This window comes from Paramisgurnus dabryanus, chromosome 9, assembly GCF_030506205.2.
Source record: "Paramisgurnus dabryanus chromosome 9, PD_genome_1.1, whole genome shotgun sequence".
Lineage (NCBI taxonomy): Eukaryota > Metazoa > Chordata > Actinopteri > Cypriniformes > Cobitidae > Paramisgurnus > Paramisgurnus dabryanus.
The window spans coordinates 30,462,772-30,486,061 of record NC_133345.1 but is presented as its reverse complement, the minus strand read 5'-3'; the positions used below and the strand labels follow the sequence as shown (position 1 = coordinate 30,486,061).

The window sequence follows — 23,290 nt, the reverse complement described above, 5'->3', positions numbered from 1 at the left end:
CACCTTTTAAGGGCGGTTACTAACAAGTTGCTACATGGGACTACAAACTTTGTCTGGGACTTTAAACAGTATCACGCATTAAGATCTCAAAAACATGGGCACAATTCCCTACAAATATTCATCCACAGATGATTGAAACATCAGGAACCATGTTTTTAAATGTGTTTAATGAAGTTTGAAAGAGCTGCGGGAAGCTTGGTGTTGATGACTTTGATGTAAAGAGACGTTCGGTAGTTCACTTGTAGCCTGTACACACACACACACACAACATTATCCAAGTGTTTTAAGAGATTTCCAAGAGATTTCCACACAATTACTGGGATATTTTAAATGTGCGTGATTTAAATGTGACATCGAAGGCCTTTAAAATCTCTCGGCTCCTCCCAAAGGATTGTGGGTAATAAGTCTTGTAGGAGGCATTGATTACTTCAAACAAACTTGGCATGAGAAATCTATTAGGGCTGCCTTAGCAGACGCATATCATTTACTTATTTACATATTTATTAAATATATTAAGTGTTTTATTTACTTACACTTGGCAGCAGGTTGATGATGCAGATTTTCTTGATGAAGCAAAGCCTCATCTGACAGCAGATACATACAGATTACTTGCTGAAGAAGTTTGATCATTAAGATAAATAAAAAGCTGTTTTTTTGAGTGATTACTTTCACAGCGGCTTGCTTTAATACGTTAAAACCCTGTTGTGCTTTTTATATTTTTGCAGACCATAAATAAAGTCCTCCTCCAGTATGCAGCCATCATCACAAAAGACTTCAGCAATCATCTGAACAAGGATAAAGTGGTGAGTTAACACACGCACGCACGCACGCACGTGTTCTCCTACAACCACAATAAATGTCAGCGTTTTTTTTAAAGTCATGACCCTCCAAGTGTCGAAACATGGCTTGATCAGATTAGGCGGGACGTGCTCCATGATCGTTGCCATGGAGACCGGCCAGGCGACCCTAGTGAGACGTGACTTTGATGGGCACGGGCGGTCGCGATCAGTGTTATCTCCGCTCTACCGAAGGCCAAACGCCAACATGTAGACGACAAATGTACTGCTAGATGTTCTCGCCTCACGTCCCGTCCGCTTCCACGGCTCTTTTAACTTTCCCTCCTTTGTTTAAAATGACAAGCTAATTCAGAGGCGCTTTTGTCCCGCTACGATATTTTACAGTGTCTTTGTGTAATGAATATAAAAGCTCGACGTGCAGGATGTCTGTAGCAGTACGAAAGACAGATGAATCTTTTAAGTGCCCTGACAGGAGCACAGAGAAAAAACGGTGTGGATGGTGATTAAACGCATATCTCTATGCTGACTTAGACGCTCGTCTGAACACATCAATCCCTTAATAGACAGCTTGGTTCGTACTGAGAATATCTACAGTACATGCTTAAACGCATCAATGTCTCGTATATCAACCTAATAACATCCAAGGTTCATGCTTTCTTTGAATTAATGTTGTAAAATTGCCAAATGTTGTCGTTTTCTTTAATGAGACGTATATTTCGGGTATCACATGTGTATTTGTCACACAGTTGACACGTGACCTTTAAGAAGTGTGAGAATATGCAGATCGGTAGAGTCTGTTTTTTAATTAATTTATGGATAATTACACAGTTTTGCACATCGAATGTACTTATACGGTACTAATACCAAAGAGTTTGGACGTCTCGCTTGACTGTATTTCTGGTTCATCTCTGATCTTGTCAGTGGTTATGTGACGTTTAAACGCACACACAACAGTAAATAATCTCATCTGTCAGAAGCTGGAGTGGGTTAAGTGTTCGTTTGCTTCACCTGTAATAATGAAACTGACCTTGCAGCTTATTACTTCTGACCATTTAAAGAGAATTGGAGAGGAACATTTGCTTAATTATGATGAAAATAATAAGATGGTGCTAAAACGTCTTATCGGTCTTAAAATTTAAATTGCCCTCTAGGGATCCACAATACTGCACGTCCTTTCAATTTCTCTGCTAACTATCTATACAATCATAGTTTAGTATAGTTTTTAATGTGATCAATATGCGCTGCCAATGGCTGCTTGAAACAATGAAACTCGAAACAAAAAATTTGTCAAGTGACAATATGTAAATGTTCTTTTTTTATTTACAGTAGGTGAAAATAAGTTTAATTAATTAAATAAAGTTAATTCAATTGGCAATAAGTGTTAATAGTAAATAAATGCTATCTATATTGGCAGACCCTTTTTGCACATCAGTATTTTTGTAGATTAACAGGATGCAATAATTACCATCAGGCACAATGATATTACGCAGTGCCCGAAAATAGTCCCTTGCTATTGAAAGTTACCAATGGGACTATTTTTGGGCGCTGCGTAATATCATTGTGCCTCCTGCAGCCATGTTACAGCAGCAAAGTCCTTGATTATTACACCAGAATGAGAGTATAGTTCATATCCATATCGGCCTAGAAAATAGCAACTTTTAATTTTCCGTCGGTCTTAGTACACAATGTAACTACAGAAGAGTCAAGTTTTAAATAGGAGAAATATCACAACTCTTTGGGTATTTTTTAGCGTGATGCTAATGGTCAAATCAGATTCAATGGATTATGCTAAGCTATGCTAAAAAGTGCTAGCGCCAGACCCGGAGATCGGCTGAATGGATTCCAATACGGTAAAAATCAAATGTTTGACTCTAGGGGAGCTGGAAAATGAGCTTATTTTAAAAAAAAAGGAGTGTCCCTATAACTGATAGTTCACCCAACATTAGGCACTTTATTTCCACTTTTTGAACATTTTCTTAATTTTTATTGAAAACAAATGCCTTTTTGATATGATATTAGGGGTGGGAATCATTTGGACCCTCATGATGTGATTCAGAATTGATTCTTAGGGTGCCGATTCGATTCAAAATTGATTCTAAATGTGCTAATAAGCATATTATTATGTGACGTGTGCTTAAAGCCAGACTTGTGTTTGCACTTTTGCTACTAGTCTCTGAACTGTCATGTATTTTAATGCAGCTAAGTGCTCAATAAAGTTATTCATATACAGTCTTGTTCAAAATAATAGCAGTACAATGTGACTAGCCAGAATAATCAAGGTTTTTAGTATATTTTTTTATTGCTACGTGGCAAACAAGTTACCAGTAGGTTCAGTAGATTGTCAGAAAACAAATGAGACCCAGCATTCATGATATGCACGCTCTTAAGGCTGTGCAATTGGGCAATTAGTTGAATTAGTTGAAAGGGGTGTGTTAAAAAAAAAGCAGTGTGACATTCAATCACTGAGGTCATCAATTTTGTGAAGAAACAGGTGTGAATCAGGTGGCCCCTATTTAAGGATGAAGCCAACACTTGTTGAACATGCATTTGAAAGCTGAGGAAAATGGGTCGTTCAAGACATTGTTCAGAAGAACAGCGTACTTTGATTAAAAAGTTGATTGGAGAGGGGAAAACCTATAAAGAGGTGCAAAAAATGATAGGCTGTTCAGCTAAAATGATCTCCAATGCCTTAAAATGGAGAGCAAAACCAGAGAGACGTGGAAGAAAACGGAAGACAACCATCAAAATGGATAGAAGAATAACCAGAATGGCAAAGGCTCAGCCAATGATCACCTCCAGGATGATCAAAGACAGTCTGGAGTTACCTGTAAGTACTGTGACAGTTAGAAGACGTCTGTGTGAAGCTAATCTATTTTCAAGAATCCCCCGCAAAGTCCCTCTGTTAAAAAAAGGCATGTGCAGAAGAGGTTACAATTTGCCAAAGAACACATCAACTGGCCTAAAGAGAAATGGAGGAACATTTTGTGGACTGATGAGAGTAAAATTGTTCTTTTTGGGTCCAAGGGCCACAGGCAGTTTGTGAGACGACCCCCAAACTCTGAATTCAAGCCACAGTACACAGTGAAGCATGGAGGTGCAAGCATCATGATATGGGCATGTTTCTCCTACTATGGTGTTGGGCCTATTTATTGCATACCAGGGATCATGGATCAGTTTGCATATGTTAAAATACTTGAAGAGGTCATGTTGCCCTATGCTGAAGAGGACATGCCCTTGAAATGGTTGTTTCAACAAGACAATGACCCAAAACACACTAGTAAACGGGCAAAGTCTTGGTTCCAAACCAACAAAATTAATGTTATGGAGTGGCCAGGCCAATCTCCAGACCTTAATCCAATTGAGAACCTGTGGGGTGATATCAAAAATGCTGTTTCTGAAGCAAAACCAAGAAATGTGAATGAATTGTGGAATGTTGTTAAAGAATCATGGAGTGGAATAACAGCTGAGAGGTGCCACAAGTTGGTTGACTCCATGCCACAAAAAACTGTGGTCATACAACTAATTATTAGTTTAGTGATTCACAGGATTGCTAAATCCCAGAAAAAAAAATGTTTGTACAAAATAGTTTTGAGTTTGTACAGTCAAAGGTAGACACTGCTATTTTTTTGAACACACCCCTTTCAACTAATTCAACTAATTGCCCAATTGCACAGCCTTAAGAGCGTGCATATCATGAATGCTGGGTCTCATTTGTTTTCTGAGAATCTACTGAACCTACTGGTAACTTGTTTGCCACGTAGCAATAAAAAATATACTAAAAACCTTGATTATTCTGGTTAGTCACATTGTACTGCTATTATTTTGAACAAGACTGTATACATACAGTATATTTTCTGTTACTGTTGTCAGACATAAAAACCAGTAAAAAAATAGTAATTAAATGTGACATATTAATTCTATAGGTTAGCCGGCAGTAACTTTCACTAACTGACACGGCGTCTAATCATCATTATTATACACTGTGATTTTGGCAGTATTACTGTATTTATCTAATGCAGCACACCCAGCGTCTAGATAACAAACTATGCACATATATTTTTATAGAAGTATATTCATGTTCTTATGTCTAAACAGTCAGCGGCAGGTTTTGGGAAACGCTTTTGCACAGTCGGATGTGTCTGAAGGCGCTGTTTCTCCCTGCCGCTCACTGAACAGAGAACAGGCAGAGGAAGACCATCCCAAAGTGTATTGTTTTCTTCTCGCTTAGAAGTACACTCTAAAAACAAAGGGGGCTAAATAGCACTAAAAGTGGTTCTTGGCTTGTAATCATAGAGGAACCATTGTAAGTGACATATAGCACCGATGAAGTACCTGTGTAGCACCGGTGTAGAACCATATTGTGCTATGTAGAACCATATGTGGTGCTATAGTGGTGCTATATGACCCCGTATGGTTCTTCATAGGTGCTATATAGCACTAAAAATGGTTCCTCTATGATTACGAGCCAAAAACCGCTTTTGGTGCTATTTACCACTGTTAGTTTTATGCTGCGTTTACACCAGACGCGGTAGAGGCGTCAATCGCGAGTGATTTCAATGTTAAGTCAATGTGAAGACGTGTTGGCGCGCGTCTGGAGGTCTCGTGGCGCGAATGAGGTGTTTAGCGCGGCGCGGTAGACGCGTTTCCGCCTCATTCGCGCGTCTAGTTTGAATGGCGCAAATTGTGTGTTTCCTCGACAAAAGCTTGAGTTGAAAAATTTGAACTTTGGCGGAAAAATGCACCGCATTAACCAATCAGGAGCTTGCTTTAGTAGTGAAGTGATTATAGAAAGCTAGCGGAGTCGCAGAAGCCCCTCCCAATACGCGAATTTCCGTGTGAATGTCTCGATGACTAGAATTTCACACGCGGCTTTCACACGCTAATGCAGGCTGCATACGTTATCAAGCCTGGTTTACAGAGCATTACATTCACAAGTCATAAGCACCGCTTTTGGTGCATAAGCATATAGCAACAATTTACGATTAACTAAGATTATATGAGTGCTGTATTCTGATTGGTCGAGAAATGTTTCATAGGTGTTGATTATTTTTCAATAAACCGCATACCTAACATGTCAAATGTCTTAAAAATAGACACCAGAGCAATGTTTTTGGTAACCGTGGTATAAGCAAAATAATTGGTCCTTTGAATTATTCAAAAATAGTACACACCTGCTTTGCGTCGTGCCGGGCCCATTACCACCTTGGGTGTGCATTATTTTCTTGTAATTGAACGGCCTGTCGTTAATTATTCCTTACCTACCATTCAACTTTATAATTGTTAATATTCTAAAATAAGACTTTGCAGCTTACAAATGGGCTGCAGCCTTCGTTTTGAGAAACAACCCATGCATTCATGTATAGATTGTGGAATAAATCACATTTTCTTTGGGTTGGGTGCATGGGCAGAAATTCTGGGGGGTAAAAGCCCACCTAAAAAGGTCCTGGTGACGCCACTGGTTCAGAATATCTGAGTGCTTGAGTCCATATGACTATATTCAATGTGTTCGTCTCTAGAGAGGTGGAGAGACATAGATTTCATATAATGAAACAAAGATTTACTGTCACTGATGAAGGTAAATTATGCTAACTCATCCAAACGCCTGAGACCACCATTAACACCAGAAGCAGAACTATCAATCAGTCATAAAATGTATTGTTTGTTGTTTTTTCTGTGACAGCCCTGTATCCTCCTCAACAACATTCAGCAACTCCGAGTTCAGCTGGAGAAAATGTTTGAATCCATGGGAGGAAAACAGGTCAGTATCCTGCTTGTTTACCGCAAATCCGGATAACTGTGTCAGTTATTGTAGATCACCTGCTGCTGTGATGTTTGAATTACTGTATGCACTGACTAATTCATTGGTTGTTGTTAGATGTGAAGTCCAATCTCACAATGTTATGAAAGTAATTTCTAACAGGACACGAATCAAAACAGTATAACATATCATCATGTGAAGTATGCATGTGTTTAACTTTGAGGTTTTTGTTACGAGTTGTGTATCTTGTTGTGATTTTGTCTCCGTCTCCTCTGGGCTCTTGTACCAGGAGGAAGGTTCTGTGGTCTTCTGCAAGGTGTGTGAACAGGTTCCTCTCTTTTTACTTACAGTCAGAACTTTAAAGCCAGACACAGAATGTTCTTGAGTTTTAATAACGCCTGATGAAATATATAATCATATTACAGGAATAATTCACCCTAAAATAAAAACTGTCACAATCAGTTACAAAATAAGCTTTATTGATGAATGTCCAGATTTTTAACTCAGCATTGTTGTCTTGTTTTCCAGTACGAATATAAAATAATTCTTAAATCAAAATACATTTACTTGAGAAGCAAAAGACTTAACATATTAAGGGCTAGATTTACTAAACGGGGAAATTAGCATGGGAGCGGAATTCCAAAAAAGCGCAGATGGGAGTGGCGCACATTAAATAACACAAGTGCAACAGCTGATTTCCATAATGACCAACGCAGTCTACTTAAAGCAGCGCAAAATAGTTCAGGGCCATAAATAAGCAGAGCTGATGAGGTGAAAGTGATCTACTATCACCTGATGCGCTTGAGATCAGCACCACGGACATCGCCGTGGAAAATTTGGGGTGTGAAATCCCAGCTAACAAAGCCATAGGACACTGAAAAGTACGGATGACAAACCGGATGACAAAAAATGAAGGCTTACGAGAAGTTTTAAAACATCTGGTATTGTGTGACCTCCTAGTGACTTCTCTTTTATTTCCTTCGGGAAATTAAAAATAACATGACTTGGCAAACAATATTTTTGAATAAAATGTTCCTCTGGCATTCCAAATAAACTGTTATAAAATGTAAAAAAATCTTCTGCCTTGTACCACACTCTCTCTGATCTATCTGATGCCGCTCCTACAGCAACAATTTCAGCCATTTCAAGCGCAAAATGATTTAAAGGAAAACACCATCGTTTTTCGATATTTTACGATGTTCTTACCTCAACTTAGACGAATTAATACACACCTATCTTTTTTTAATGTGTGCAAATTAATCTTTGTACAGCGTGTCGTGAATGTGTTAGCATTTAGCCTAGCCCCATTCATTCTTTAGGATCCAAACAGGGATGAATTTAGAAGACACCAAACACTTCCATGTTTTCCCTATTTAAAGACTATTACATGAGTAAGTAGGGTGGCACAAAATAAAAAGTGGTGATTTTTTAAGCGGATAAAAATGAGAACTATATTGTATGACGGAAGAGCTCTTAGTTTGCAAGCACTTCGACCTGGACGCGCAGTAACATCATCACTCCTGAGAAACTCCCTTTTACTCAAACTTTGTCAATATTACTGTGCCCGAGGTCAAAGTGCTGCAAACTAAGTGCTCTTTCGCCATGTAACAGTATTTAAATAGGAAAAACATGTAAGTGTTTGGTGGCTTCTAAATTCATCCCTGTTTGGATCCTAGAGAATGAATGGGGCTAGGCTAAATGCTAACATATTTACAATGCGCTGTACAAAGATTAAGTGCATGCAATGAAAAAATATAGGTATGTATTCATTTGTCTAAGTTGAGGTAAGAACATAGTAAAATATAAAAAAACTGTGGTGTTTTCCTTTAAGACATGCTTTTTTAACGTTAAATAATGGCTCAAATACCAGTAATATCACATGCGCAAACATTAGTAAATCGCTTTGCGTGAATTATTTAAATATTTTTGGCCCATAAATTTGGCATCTGAAAGGAAACTCCTAGAAATGCATATGCAATAAGGTCAGTCGCAAAAATAACTAGACCACACCTTTTCAACGCTTATTATCCACTGTGCATCGTTATTTAATGCCAAAATGATGGTTTGCGCTGGCGCAAGCTGTTAGTAAATCTGGCCCTAAGTCTTGTTTTCTGAAGAAAATTATCCAAATAAAATAAGCTAATCGTGTAAAGAAACTTTACAATTTGTACTTTTTATTAAAGGTTCAGTACAGTATGTAACATTTAACAATGTAACAATTCTTTCGGATTGGCAGACAAATACTGGAGCACACTGACGATTGAATGCATACGTTTGCAATGTTTTCGTGCATTATTGTCTACAAATTACAAACCTGCTCGTGTTGATTTTTATAACTTGATCTGCAGCTCATTTCGGAGGTTGCATTTATGGGCCACTGTGGTCTCATTTAAGCAACCGTAATAACTGGCAACCGAGCTGTTGAAATACACTGCTGGATATATTGGCTGTGGGCAGGATCACAAAGACGAAAGCGAAAACAGACATTATGGAGCGGAAGGCACATTTCAAAGAGAGATGAACTGGCTTCAGCATTGTGTTTCAGAGAAACAGATACATTAACCTAGCATGTAACCTAACTATCTACTAATAAATTATCGTATTATTTTATTTAGTAACAGGCCATTTAAATACCTAATTCAGATAGTTTTCTTGTTTTAAGCTTAAACTCAAATATGTAATATACTGTACTCTCTGATCATTATATATGTAATGTTTGCTAATTTGTACTGGAAAACAAGGCAAAAATACTAAGAAATACATTTTTCTAGTTCTCTTACAGCTCTTTTAAACTTAAAAATGTCATATAAAGTATCAAAACTGCTAGTGTTATTGTATATTCCCAATCTTTTAAGGAGCAAGATCTAAAAGATGTTCAATTAAAATGTAAGTCAATGGTAAAACCATGATGTTTCATGATTTTGTGATTTTTGCGTGAAAAGTGAATTTCAGTAAATGTTTAGCAAACTTAAGTCTTAAACAAAACTAATATTTGGTGTCAGAAGGCTTGGAATATAATGCATGAGCTATATCGACTTTTGTAATGTATAAAATGTATTACAGTATGTTCAAAGCTTAACAGGCCAACTTTTCATTTCTTATCACTGCATTGTAAACAAAACACCCTCTTTGGTGTCCATAACGTAAGCAGAGATTTGTATTTTTGGGTGAAATATTCTTGAAGCAGAGCTCTGGGTCTTGGCTGGGAATCTGGCTGCAGTCTCAGTTCATCCAAGTTGATTAATCCATCCAGGCTATGACCAGCACGTGCCCACTTGCTGTCATTGAAACTCCGCCCATCTTTACGTTTTCTTCCTGTTTCCTGTCCCGGTCCCTCAGGCGCATGCTGCACGTGCTTGAGACGCTTAACTTGAAACCTCAAAGGAGTGATTTTTATTTATAAACTGAGATGCTAAATCCTTAGCATCATTTACTCCCCTCATAATCCAAACCCAAGTTTTCTCTCATCCGTAATAAAACGAGAAGGTAGTGAATACCAGATTGTGTGATGAACAGATCAAAGGTAGAGCATCATCGTTCGACTTCCAGGACGGAGAAAACATTTAAAGAGGTTTAAAAGTACATAAGGGGTGTAAATGATCACAAGATTAATCTTTGGTTCAACTAATGTATTAAAATACTCACAGCTAACAAACCTTGAAGTTTGAAGCGATTCTCTTGGTGAGATTTTGTTTTGCTTTAATAAAATTCAGCCTGGCTGGCAAAGCAAAATAAACAATCGAGTTCCCAGCGTTTATGCTTTGGGCAGATCTGTCATCTGTCTGCCTTTTTAATCACACCTGCCTGCAGGTGTTGAAAACTTTTCAGTAAAGTTCTGATTTATTTTAATGTTTTGTGTTTTTGTCTGGCCAAGTCATTTAAAATCTAATTACAGATTAATAAAGGATCATCAATCGTGGGTGTCTTTGTTAAAGTAAAGGCTACAGGCTACCATTCTTAAATAAGTAGTTTAGCTTATATAAAGTATGACTAATGTATGAGCTCTACTTTTCCGTTATTTCTTTCTGAGGAAGTGCATATAAAACACTCGGGTTAAAAAATGTGACCCGACCAAGTCTGGCAAAGCCACCGTTCCCAAAGCAATTAGCAAACTGAAAGAAGAGTTTAATTACAGTGGCTGTTATCATGGAATTACAAAGAAATGATCAAGGAAAAATTAACTGCGGAAGTCATAGTCAGGTGCGATGGCTTTAAAATTGCTATGCACAGAGTCTCAGGGATGTTGAAAGTATTGTATTTAGTATAGTGCTGGTTTATTTTTATGAATATTGTTCATAGTAAAAAGATTACATTTTGTTTTGCTTTAAATGTGTTGTTTGTAAATTATAGCAGCATCTAGTGGTGAGATTGGGAATTGCAACCAACAGCTCACCCCTCAATTTTAAAACGCATATTATGGTAGCTGCCACAGGACAAACATGTCGACATGAGAGAACGCAGGGACGAATTGCGCTCTGCAGACAAGTTTGTCCATTTAGGGCTGCTGTAGAAACATGACGGAGACTTCCATGTAAGAAGACCCATTGTGTATGTAGATAAAAACGGCTCATTCTTAGGTAATAAAAACAATACTTTTCATTACATAATAATGTACACCACTGATAATATAGTCATGTATATAATATTGCATTTCTGTCAAAACATCCTTCTAAAAGTTACATAATGCACCTTTAATGTAATGAGGGTAAAATATTGTTATTTGTCACTTTTTATATTTTTTTCTAAAATAAGCTTACAAAAATATAAACATAAAAAGCATTATTTTTTCTTTTCGACCCCATTTGTGTTGTTATGTAAGCAATAAAGTATGAGAGGCAGTGCTGTAGTGTAGAATAATTAACGTTTTTTTACAATATAGCAACGCTTCAAGTATCTTATTGCTTTTATAAAAGGGTTTCCACACAATACAAATATTGGAGCAAAAAAATATGTATCAACACAACTTTCATGAAGTACCATAATTTACGGACTATAAGCCGCTCTGGAGTAAATCAAAAATGCGTCATGAAGACGAAAAAACATATATAAGTCGCAGTGGACTATACGTTGCATTTATTTAGGAAATTATTTCACAAAATCCTTAGCACACAGAACAGCAGGCTGAATAGGTGTCCGTATGTTAACGTAACATTATCATTTATTTACACGATACACAATAGCATACTGAACATATCTGGAAGGCTGAATAGGATAAATGAACAAAACAAGCCAACACGCATCAAGTTCACAGGTCGTCATTCCGCATCACAGAATTCATTGAATTACATATATACAGGAGCAGCATAGAGCGGACTCTCAGGACTGTAGACAGTAATGTTGTCTCTTTGTTCATATATGTCAAAATACAAGGCGCACCTGACTATATGACACAGCACCAGCCAAATTATGAAAAAAGTGTGAGTTATAGTCCGGAAAATACGGTAAAATAACTAAATATACGTCCGTTAGAAAAATAGTCCCTGGCAGACAGTCGTCTGTCTTAACATATTTAACCCTAGACCACAAAACCAGTCGTAAGGGTAAATTTTCTGATATGGAGATTCATACATCATCTAAAATCTGAATAAAAAAGCTTTCTATTGATATGGTCGCTATGAAAATCGCTTTTTAAGGTCAAAGTCCAAATGAAGTCCTTTAGCATCAACAATTACAAACGAAAAGGTCTGTTTTAGCGCCCTCTACTGGCTTACCGATGTAATGATGTTTTTTACTGAATTGGGAAATCCTAAGCTTGCATGGGAACCAAACTTGAATGGGAAATCTCCAAAGAGCGGTAGGAATGAGTGCAAGTTTGTAGGCGAGTTTCTGCTCAATTTTGTTTGTGATTTTGCTGCATCAACTCACAAAAATAAATTTATCGGGAAATATGCAAAATAGCTATATGGAGCATGATCTTTGCATAATTAACTAATGGTTTTGGCATCATTTTAAAAATCAATCATTTTAACCCATACAATGTACCATATTTTTGGCTTGTATTTCTACAAATACCCATGCAACTTACGACCCAGGGTCACATATGTTTACATTGCTAAGGGTGCTGCACAGTGATATACAAAATTGTTGGATACAGCAGTCATAGATGTGTGTTATCATAAATAAACCACAGATATTGACCAATCAGAATCAAGGACTGGAACTAACCGTTTTATAATATTTTATAATAATGTTTATTTTAAACATTTGAAATTTTTACAGGATTGACTAAATTCTCTAAATTTGTGAAGCATGTGTCACTGGAGATTTTCACCTGTTCCTCGCATCTCCATTAACCTGATGAGATCTTATTCATGACACCAGACATCTGCCATCACTTATTGATCTGACCTGCCGCCTGCTTACAGAGAATCATAAACATGTTACACTTCACAATTCAGCCATCCATCTCCAGCCACGCTGTGTACAACAACACTGCTTTAAAGATTAAACAAACTAAAGAGACCATCAATTTATTATATGTTTGCATTTGTGAGGCTGATTCTCTCAGTGCTGTCTTGCAGTGTTGCCAGGTCCTCGTCTTTTTTGTACCGTTGTGGCTCATTAACAAACAAGTTTTTGGTGTGATTAAAGTAAGAAGCTGCCGGTCCCAATATGATCTTTTTTAGGAAAAGCCTTAGGATATATTTCAGTTTATTATTTGATTTTTCTTCTTTGCTGTATTTTTCATGCAAGATCTGGCAACACTAGTCAGCAAACGCTCGTGCCTCTGTCATTTTCTGAACCACGCATACAGAAGACTTTTTCCTTTCAGTCCTGTAAATTAATTTAGTGTGCGTGTACAGAACAGGATTAAGCACTAAACAGTAAAGTTACAACCGAATTTAAATGACTCGCTCACTTTTTTCTATGATACAACGCGAGACGAATGCGTGACTGGAATAAGCTTAAGAATACTGAAACTAAACTAAACATTACAAATTTATTTTTGTACACTTGTGTTGGTACATATTGACTTTTATTTTGTACTTTAAAAAAAATTATAAATGTGATAGACAGTGCTTTTATTTGAAATAATATATTAATAAACATAATAGTAAAATCATTTTAATAGTGAACAAATAAAATGTTGTTTCTGATGCATATTTTTTGTGCAGTGTCTCAAATCGCTCACTCAATTGCATATAGTGCACTCAAATGCGAGTAAGCGAGTGAACGGACACAGCATCTGTTTAGTGTGACTCTGTCATGATAAGGTTTGAATGCCAAACACCTGCGTCTCATTGGCTGATCTCTCTCTGTGATGAGAGGCTTGTATTGAATTCACAGTCATCATTAGTCAAGCGATTTCTCAGTCAACACCGACCGTGTGCACTTGACTGAGGGCTTGCTGTGCAGCAGATAAAATCACCAAATCATGTCATTCAAACAAATCTGTCAGCCAGTTCTGAATCAAGTCAACCTGTTTAGCTGAGCTATATTGATTATTATACAACCATGGTCCAAAATCCAATTTTTCAGTCGCTGGGGTGAATGAGAATATTTACTAGCTCTGAATACTTCATGCTAACCCCGCTTGTTTATTAAAAACAAATGCATTTTTAACAATGGCAATAATTCTTTTTTGATTTGCTTAGCGTTTGCATATTACTAGAAGTGCAAGTTGGGACAGATCTGCATGTTATTAATAAAAGTGAAGCTCAGATTATGTTCCTAAACTGTAAACTTTGGACCCTGGAGACTATTTGTAATGTAGAAGTTGCAGAAGTGTTGATTCTGTACAATCTGTATCTATGATAGATTCTGTATCATTCAAAATGGATCATATTTGCCGTATGATGATCGCTCATTGAGAGTGATGTTGTGTCTCTTATAGCTGGATGCTGAGGCGAGCGGTCTACTCAAAGAGCTGCAGAATAAACTTAACACGGTGCTGGATGAGCTCAGCGGAGTCTTCGGCTCCAGGTGAGGGACAATTTAAGGACACATTCAAATTAAATGTTAAAATATGTAAATACAACACACACATGCATTATTTCTGGATGAATTTTTACTAGGGGTGCACCGATAAATGCCGATATACACTAATAATATGTGGCCGATAACTATTCTGAATCGCACAGCCGATATTATTCACAGCTAATTCATGTACTACGGCTTTTGATTAGTAAGTCCTTATCAATCTGAAATCACTTAGTTTGAGTCGTTTATGCATTTGAAAAAAACAACAGTCAAACATAATCATTATAAATATTCTTTATTATCATGAAAATACCTAAAAAAGGATTGAAGAACAGCAAAATAAATATATCCTTAAGCCATATCCTGGAGCTGCATGTCATAGCTGCATGTGTTTGCCATAATTCGTTGAGAAGCATAGCAAGCATCATCGGCCGATATATCGGTGCATTTATTTATCTTTTTGAACCATGACAAGAAGAATAAAAAAAAAAAAAAAAAAATATATATATATATATATATATATATATATATATATATATATATAATATAAATGCTTGTTGCTTTTTTAAAATGCAATGTTAAAGGTCAAAATTTAAATTAGAACTGTATTCAGAAGATTCTACCCTAAAAAATCATATTGACATATTTTTCGATTTTTGTAGACTTTTTGCACCTTTATAATACATTTTTAATACAATATAATGCAAAAATGCACAAATAAATATTGAAAAAGTATTTTTACCAGTTTTCTAGTGTTTTCACATTCAAACTTAACAGCCAAAAAGAGTCTGAATGTGAAAATGCAAAACTTTCTTTATGGCGGTCTTTGTAGGGAACATTATCTTCCAGGTCAACGCAAATAATATGCAATTTAGTATTTTTGTAAAACTGAAAAAAGTTGAATGCCAATTATTTGATTTTCAGTAAAAAAAAATTACTTTGAATTTGGTTTATCTCTTCATCAGGCTGAATACAAATAAAGAGAAAAGCACGTGTTTGTTTTTTATTGATTTGTTGGAAAATGAATGGGCGCAAAAGTACACGAACCAGTAGGCTAGGAAATATTTTATTATATTTAAGTTGCAAATGAATGGTTAAGAAATTAGATTAAAATGACTGTATCCCCACCTTAGGTTTGGTTACATCAGCAAAAAAGAAAACTTGTTTTGGTAAAAGCATACACTGATGAATCTTGGCGGGGCCCGTTCTTCGTACGTCGCTAACTCAGTTAGCTGGATTTGATTGTTGATGATTTGGCATGATCTTGGATTATTTGGTTCTTCGAAGCTCATTCTAAACTTGGTGTCATAGCAACAGGTCCCTAAGCTCAAACCTGCTCGGGAGCAGGCTTATTTCATGTAAACAAGATTAGTTTGTACCTTTTTAAGCGAATGTGATACGGAAAGTCTGACGCAGTCGCGTATTCTTCATTATACGAGCGCAATCTGCGTAAGATGCATGATTAATATAAAGAGCTTTTCAAATTCAACACGTAATAAAAAAAGAATATATTAATTAAATCTTTTAGCGATGTTATTTAAAAAATATATAATATAACAAATATATTTTCCTGTACTTGTGCGACTTGTTTAACAGGTGTTTTATTATTATTCTTAAACGAATGACATGCTGATCACATTCATTTTAAATTTGTTTGAATTTTCCTTAATAAAAACAGCAATTAATCATACCCAGCACTAATAGATGTTATGTACAATAAAGACTATTACTCAGTGTGAAATAATTTTCATTTGAATAAACTAATCTCCTATTTTAGTTTTGTCTTTAGATTGTCAAGTAGCTTTCAATGTCATGCATAAAAAGGGTTTTCGTTTAGTAATTTCTATCTGTTCTATCTTTAAAACGTTGTCTACAAATATGTTACCCTGTCCCTGTTCTGTGACAAAAATGACCAAAATAACCAAATAAGTTTTTTGCACATATTTTCACATATCTTTATCTTCTTTACTACACTTTTCTGTGCAGACTCAGCAGATGCAGGACTTTCGGTTAACGTGGAATACTGCTAATATAGTCAGAAATCAGTTAAGAATAATGCAATTTAAGTAAACTTATTTAACCACTTGCATATAGTTTCTCTAAAGGACTACCATCTGAGAGGATTTCTTTACTGTCATGTGCATTGCTATCAGAAACGGTTGTATTTTATAATCTTTTGATGTAGAATAACATTACCATTCCCTTACTGCACATCATACTTTATTTACCACATTATTGGAAACTGCTAAAAGTGTTGGTGTATTATCTACAACTGCACAAAAGAGAGGAAAACACTATCTTATAATACACTACAATTAAAAATTTTTATTTATCAGGAATTAAATTGTTGCATTGGCTGTCGGTTTAAGAAAGAACAACTGCTCCAGAGATTATCTGTACAATCAGCCAGTTTAGAGACATCACTCCTGCCAGCACATCACATGAAGATGGAGGGCCACCACCTGTGTTTTTTTATTCTGCTTTTTAAGTTGCTGTTACAAACAGACAAAATAGCATTTAACTGTTTTTAAAAGAGACTTAAAGTACTTTAGGAGCATCAAATTTTAATTACAATCATTAATTTCAATCTTTGACAAGCATAGCAAAGATATCAAGATTATATTTTTACAGAAAATTTTGAATTATTTATGGTGATTTATGTACTAAAGTAGCTTTAACTGGGTTTTTAAATTCAGTCACATAAAAAGTTCACAACCTTCCATCAATAGCTCTCAGACTGCAGGGGTTAAAAATGGGCGTGTTCTTGGCCATTGTAACAACTGGCCAATCACAGCGTGGCTGATCAGTGTTTCTACTATCGATATGTATTGACTTTTCTTGCAGTGCACGAACGCGTAGTGATCTCAGATAATTCAATCCTGCCATAATAATCATCAACAGCAGTGGTGTTCAAAGAACCAAATAAGCGAGATTATAATTAGCCAGATCTAAACTTCTCGGATGTCTCATTTGATCTCGGATGTATTAAGCGACGTACGAAGAACGGGCCCCAGATCAAAATCATCTTTTTGTTGTTATGAAAATGTTTGCGATGTGCACATGTGGAAACGTTATGGGGCGGTTTCCCGAACAGGGATTAGATTAGTCCAGGACTTAAATAAATGTAAGAGCTGTCCAAACTCAAAAACAACTTGCACTGACATATCTTAAAATACATCAGTGCCCTTTGTTTTACCTCAGAATGCACGCCAGTAATGTTTTTAGTAAAGCATGTTTGTTAAAACTAGTTAAACTAGTCCTGGTTTAAAGGTCCCGTTCTTTCTGTGTTTTTGAAGCCTTGATTGTGTTTACAGTGCGCAATATAACATGTGTTCATGTATCAAGTGTAAAAAAACGCAGTATTTTTCACACAATTTTCGTATCTGTATAGCGCTGTTTTCACTGTCCTCAAAACAGGCTGATGTCTTCCTTGTCCTATGAAGTCCCTCCTTCAGAAATACGTATCGAGTTCTGATTGTGTAGTTTGTTTAGTGTGTTGTGATTCGATAGCAGCTTAGTTTAGCAGAGCCATTTGAGCTAAGCTGGTGACTGACGTATTCCTGTGGGCGGAGTTTAGTCAAAAAACTGTTCTAGTGACGTCATTAAAGCAGGAAGTTGAGGGCTGCAGTCCAAACCGGCCGATCGCTGTAGGCTTTGAAAGGGGAATTCTGTTAAAGAAAATATATCGCCTGACAGTGAACTTTGAGCTTTATCATTTTACAGGTATTATTTATGCTATTATAGCAACATTACACACTAACTAAAGTTTAAAAAATGGGATCAGGAAGAACGTGACCTTTAAGCTAATACATGTCTGGGACACCACCCCAAAATGTTTATAATGTTTCTTTCTTAGTTTTAAGCCCGTCATTGAGGACTGTGTCAAACAAATGAACCAGGAGCTGAACCAGATGAAAGGAAACGCAGGGAACAAAAGTAACGCAGCTATGGATGCAGAAACTGTCCTGAGACCTCTCATGGATCTGCTTGACAAGAAGTAAGAAAAGCACAGTAATCCATCAATAGATCTCCCGTGAGATATCACACTGATCAGCTTCTTGCTTTCCTCTTCAGTTTAATATTGTTTGCTAAGATCTGTGAGAAAACGGTCCTCAAGCGAGTTCTGAAGGAGCTGTGGAAAATAGTGCTCAACACCATCGAACGACAGATTGTTCTTCCTCCCCTCTCAGATCAAACAGTGAGTGTTTCTCTGTCTTTTGATCAAAGCGACTTACAATGTATTGCATGGTATATCATATAGCAACTTTTATTTTTTTAAGTGTAAATAAAAAATGAAGTATCTGTGAGATAATCCACCTTTAAGTGCTTTGTTTTGTGTGTTTTTAACAGCAAGGAGCTCAGATGCTCTTCAGTGCTGCCAAGGATCTTGGTCAGTTATCCAAACTGAAGGTGCGTTTTATAATTGAATCTATGAATAAAGTCACATACAGTACATGACTATAATAGTATTTTAAAATTAAATTTATTTAGACATTTATTTATCAATGTGCTGTGCTGATTTTATCCTTTCGACAACACTTTATAGTGGCCTCGTATGTCAGGCTCCACAGTAGACAATATCAATATCAAACTGAATGAGCTGAAAGCTTTGCTGTACTGTATTTATATGTACTAGTGCTGGAGAATGTGATTTAAGAGCAGATCAGAGGAGGTCGATGTGAAACTTTCTTTTGTGTTGCACAGAAAAATCAGCAAGGCAATTTGGAAGGATATTTACTGTATGATGGGAGGTTAACTCTTTCCCCGCCAGCGTTTTGTTTTAAATGTTGCCAGCCAGCAACAACATTTCACAAAATTTTCACAAAAATGTAATGCCTTCAAGAAAAAAAAATTTCTTTGAAAAAAAAAATGCACCTAGGAGAAAAACCTCCCGACTTTTTAGCCAGGAGGGAAAAAAGTCCTAGGAGGAAAAAAAACCCATAGGAGATATATATATATATATATTTGTTGATGTTATATATATATATATATATATATATATATATATTTAAATGGGATGTAAATGGGATGTAAATGGATAAGAAGATTTAACAGGTTTCCATCAGTGGTCATTGGTCAGGCATCGGCTGGGCATGGTGAGTTGACCTCTACGGCAGCCGGAACTGGGTCTGTTTGTCTCAATGTCCTCGGGTTTGAGGACGAGACAGGGAGAGAAACAAAATCTTATTAGCGTAGGGGTCGTTCACATGTAACGCAAGTGTCACACGGTGTTGTGTTTTAATGTATGCTAAGTTCCAGACAGGCTAGCTATTGCAGCATTAGTATATTACCCAGACGAGTTATGTGAATGCTTTGTTCCGTACAAGCTAACTATTGCGAGATAAGTATAATTTACTGTACAAATTATGTGAATGCTTTGTTAAAGAAAAAACTTTTACGTTTAGATTTAAAGTTATCAACATGGTCACCGATAAATTGATAACATTTTCCGTGACTATAACACAGATTTTCGTGAGATCAGGTTAGTTCTCGATCGCTGACGTCTTGTGTTGCCTTCACATTTTCTATGGATCTGTTCCACATATGTGAATGATCTGCCGGTTGCGACCATCTTAAGAATCGGCTAAAAACCCATCCCTTCCACCAACATCTTACTTACTAATTCAAAGTTTCGTTTGTTATTTATCCATCTTTATATTTTCTGTTCTTAAAAAAAAAAACTCTTGGCTATGTATACTGTGTTTGACTTGATGAGACTAGTTTTCGTGCCCTTATGTATTGCTGTTGTTCTAATTGCTTCTATTGTTCACCTCATTTGTAAGTCACTTTGGATGAAAATGTCTACTAAATGACTAAATATAAATGTAAATCTACCTTTTAAGCTGCTACAAATGCATGTTTATCAGAAGCCAAGTGAGTTGACCTCTACGGCAGCCGGAACTGGGTCTGTTTGTCTCAATGTCCTCGGGTTTGAGGACGAGACAGGGAGAGAAACAAAATTTTATTAGCGTAGGGGCCGTTCGCATGTAACGCAAGTGTCACACAGTGTTGTGTTTTAATGTATGCTTGGTTCCAGACAGGCTAGCTATTGCAGCATTAGTATATTACCCAGACGAGTTATGTGAATGCTTTGTTCCGTACAAGCTAACTATTGCGAGATAAGTATAATTTACTGTACCAATTATGTGAATGCTTTGTTAAAGAAAAAACTTTTACGTTTAGATTTAAAGTTATCAACATGGTCACGGATAAATGGATTACATTTTCCGTGACTATAATACAGATTTTCGTGAGATCAGGTTAGTTCTCGATCGCTGACGTCTTGTGGTGCCTTCCCAAAAAGGAGAAAAAAATCACTATTGCATATTCTCTGGATCTTTTCTTGGATCTTTATATTTTCTGTTCTTAAAAAAAACTCTTGGCTATGTATACTGTGTTTGACTTGATGAGACTAGTTTTTGTGCCCTTATGTATTGCTGTTGTTCTAATTGCTTCTATTGTTTACCTCATTTGTAAGTCGCGTTGGATGAAAGTGTCTGCTAAATGACTAAATATAAATGTAAATGTACCTTTTAAGCTGCTACAAATGCATGTTTATCAGAAGCCAAGTTCATTCTCAGTGTTGTTTTCCATCCTCACAAAGAGATGAAGGACAAACAGGCCGCGACAGACAGGACACTTTGTATACGTCAGCTTTAGCAGGTGACGTCCCCTGTGGTTTAGCTCAGTGGGTGAAATAAGAGCAGGTTATTTACTGCAAGATCATGTAGTGCCCATTTTCCTTGAAAATGGTTTCCAGCTTTCCCCTTTATCTCTGTCTTAAAAACCTTCAGTGCGGTCTGGCTAACTGTGAACATCATTACAGTTTCAGTAAAGCAATGCAGGAGACCTGTGATGATTTCTTTCCATCATCTGTCCTGCGGAGGGCTTTGCGTCTGGATGATGAAGAGTTGTTTGGATCTGAGCGGTTCTCATAATTTGCATCCACAAGCATTTTCTCTCTCATTTGATATGCATTAAAACACCTCTGGTCAATTGTACTTTTACTTCAAACTGTCTTATTATTATGACTTCTTTACTACAGTAACTGTGCGTGAAAAGGTTTCGCCTTTCCAAATCTCATAAGGTGTCTTGCTGACTACATACCGTGGACCAAAATGTATTGCTGAAAATATCGGATGATGAGTTATAAATTGAGGGCGGTTTCACCTCTATAGAGGGTGTGTTTTTGAGGATATATTGGTTTGTGGTGCAGTGAAGCAGACTGTATCAACTGACCTGAACAGAGCTTTCATCTGTGTCCATACAAATCTTGTCTTAACGCTTTATCAATACTCTCCAGTCAAGTTAAAGGTGTGACCACATTTCAAACATGTGACCTGGGAACATGAAAAGGACACAAATCCGTTCACACACAGAACTTGAAGTGATTTGTTAAAGGATTCATTATAAATCACACTGCCTGCTGAGATTATGCGTCTCAAGCTTATTAAACATTGGACATCCATTGACCTTAAATGAAACGGGTTTTATCTTCAATTGTGCTGAGGCTACAAAGTCTTTTTCCTCTGAGAATTGTTTCTTTAGACAGTGATCAATAGTAAAGACCCTGTTTATCCCTGAATGTTGTATATCTTCAGTATTGATTGAATATTTTCCACTTCAATACTGCCAGGATTCTGATGTTGAGAAACAACAACAACAATAATATACATTATAATAAGAAAAGCAGAGTCCTGCAGTCAGATGCTATTTTAGTGTAGGGTTGTTATAGAGACAGATTTCTCAGGATATTTTTTCTAAGGGCAAATGATTAATCGTGATCAATCGCATGGAAAATAAAAGTTTGTTTTTGAATAATATACGTGTGTGTACTTTGTGTAATAATTATAATATAATATAATATAATATAATATAATATAATATAATATAATATAATATAATATAATATAATATAATATAATATACAGCTATGGAAAAAAAAATATTATGTTTAAGTAAAATGCTAATTTTTGTTTCATTTTGTCATCTACCGACAACATTTCTACCAAATTCTTAATAAAAAATTATGTTTTATTTGCATTTATTTACTGAAAATTGAAATTGGGAAAACATGGTCAAAATAACAAATAGACACAGTGTTTTCTGATCTTCAATACTGCAAAGAAAATAAGTTTAAATACATTTTTTTAATAATAAAATACTTTTGTTTTTAAGTTACACAAAGTATTTAGGAAAAATGCAATCAGTGTTGAGGTGATTTATGTCTGGAGTGGTCTCTTAATTTTTTTCGCAGCTGAATAATATAAAATATATAAATAAATATATATATAAATATATATATATATATATATATATATATATATATATATATATATATTTACTGTACACATGTAAATGTTTTTTAAATAAATATGAATGACTGTGTTTGTATTTATATATACATAATAATTACACCCATTTCACACACATATATAATGCAAACGCAAACTTTATTTTGTATGCGATTAATCGTGATTAACTCTTTCCTCCGCCATTGACGAGTTATCTTGTCACTTAGGAGAAAACGCTTCCCTGACAATGATGTGTTTTTTCCGGCAATCCATATTTCCACTATAATCCACTAAGTGGCGCTCTTACCCAACTTATAAAACACTGAAGCATCCACTGATCCAAAAACTGTAAAAAATCATGTGTGTGTTTTGATCATTGCTCTGAATTTGGTCTCTAATGCAGGGTTCACACCAGCCGCGTTTAAGGCGTCAAATTCGCATCCACGCATCTTGCAATTTGCGCCATTCGCACGATCTAGACACGCTAGGGCATCTTTAGGGCGCCTCACGCTTAACGCCTC

General features: G+C 36.2%; 1 protein-coding gene across 3 annotated transcripts in view; it reads left to right on the top strand.

Annotated features, from left to right (window-relative positions):
* The window catches only part of LOC135773845 (protein unc-13 homolog C), a 178,893-nt gene that overhangs the window by 138,888 nt on the left and 16,715 nt on the right, over nt 1-23,290 (top strand). For 2 of the 3 annotated variants that reach the window (XM_065283701.1, XM_065283700.1), the window contains exons 22-28: nt 726-803; nt 6,478-6,555; nt 6,845-6,871; nt 14,390-14,478; nt 18,332-18,472; nt 18,550-18,673; nt 18,826-18,885. In XM_065283701.1, coding sequence (XP_065139773.1) covers nt 726-803; nt 6,478-6,555; nt 6,845-6,871; nt 14,390-14,478; nt 18,332-18,472; nt 18,550-18,673; nt 18,826-18,885 — 597 coding nt within the window. The remainder of the gene's footprint in view (nt 1-725; nt 804-6,477; nt 6,556-6,844; nt 6,872-14,389; nt 14,479-18,331; nt 18,473-18,549; nt 18,674-18,825; nt 18,886-23,290) is intronic. The other variant, XM_065283702.1, reaches the window with a different exon arrangement.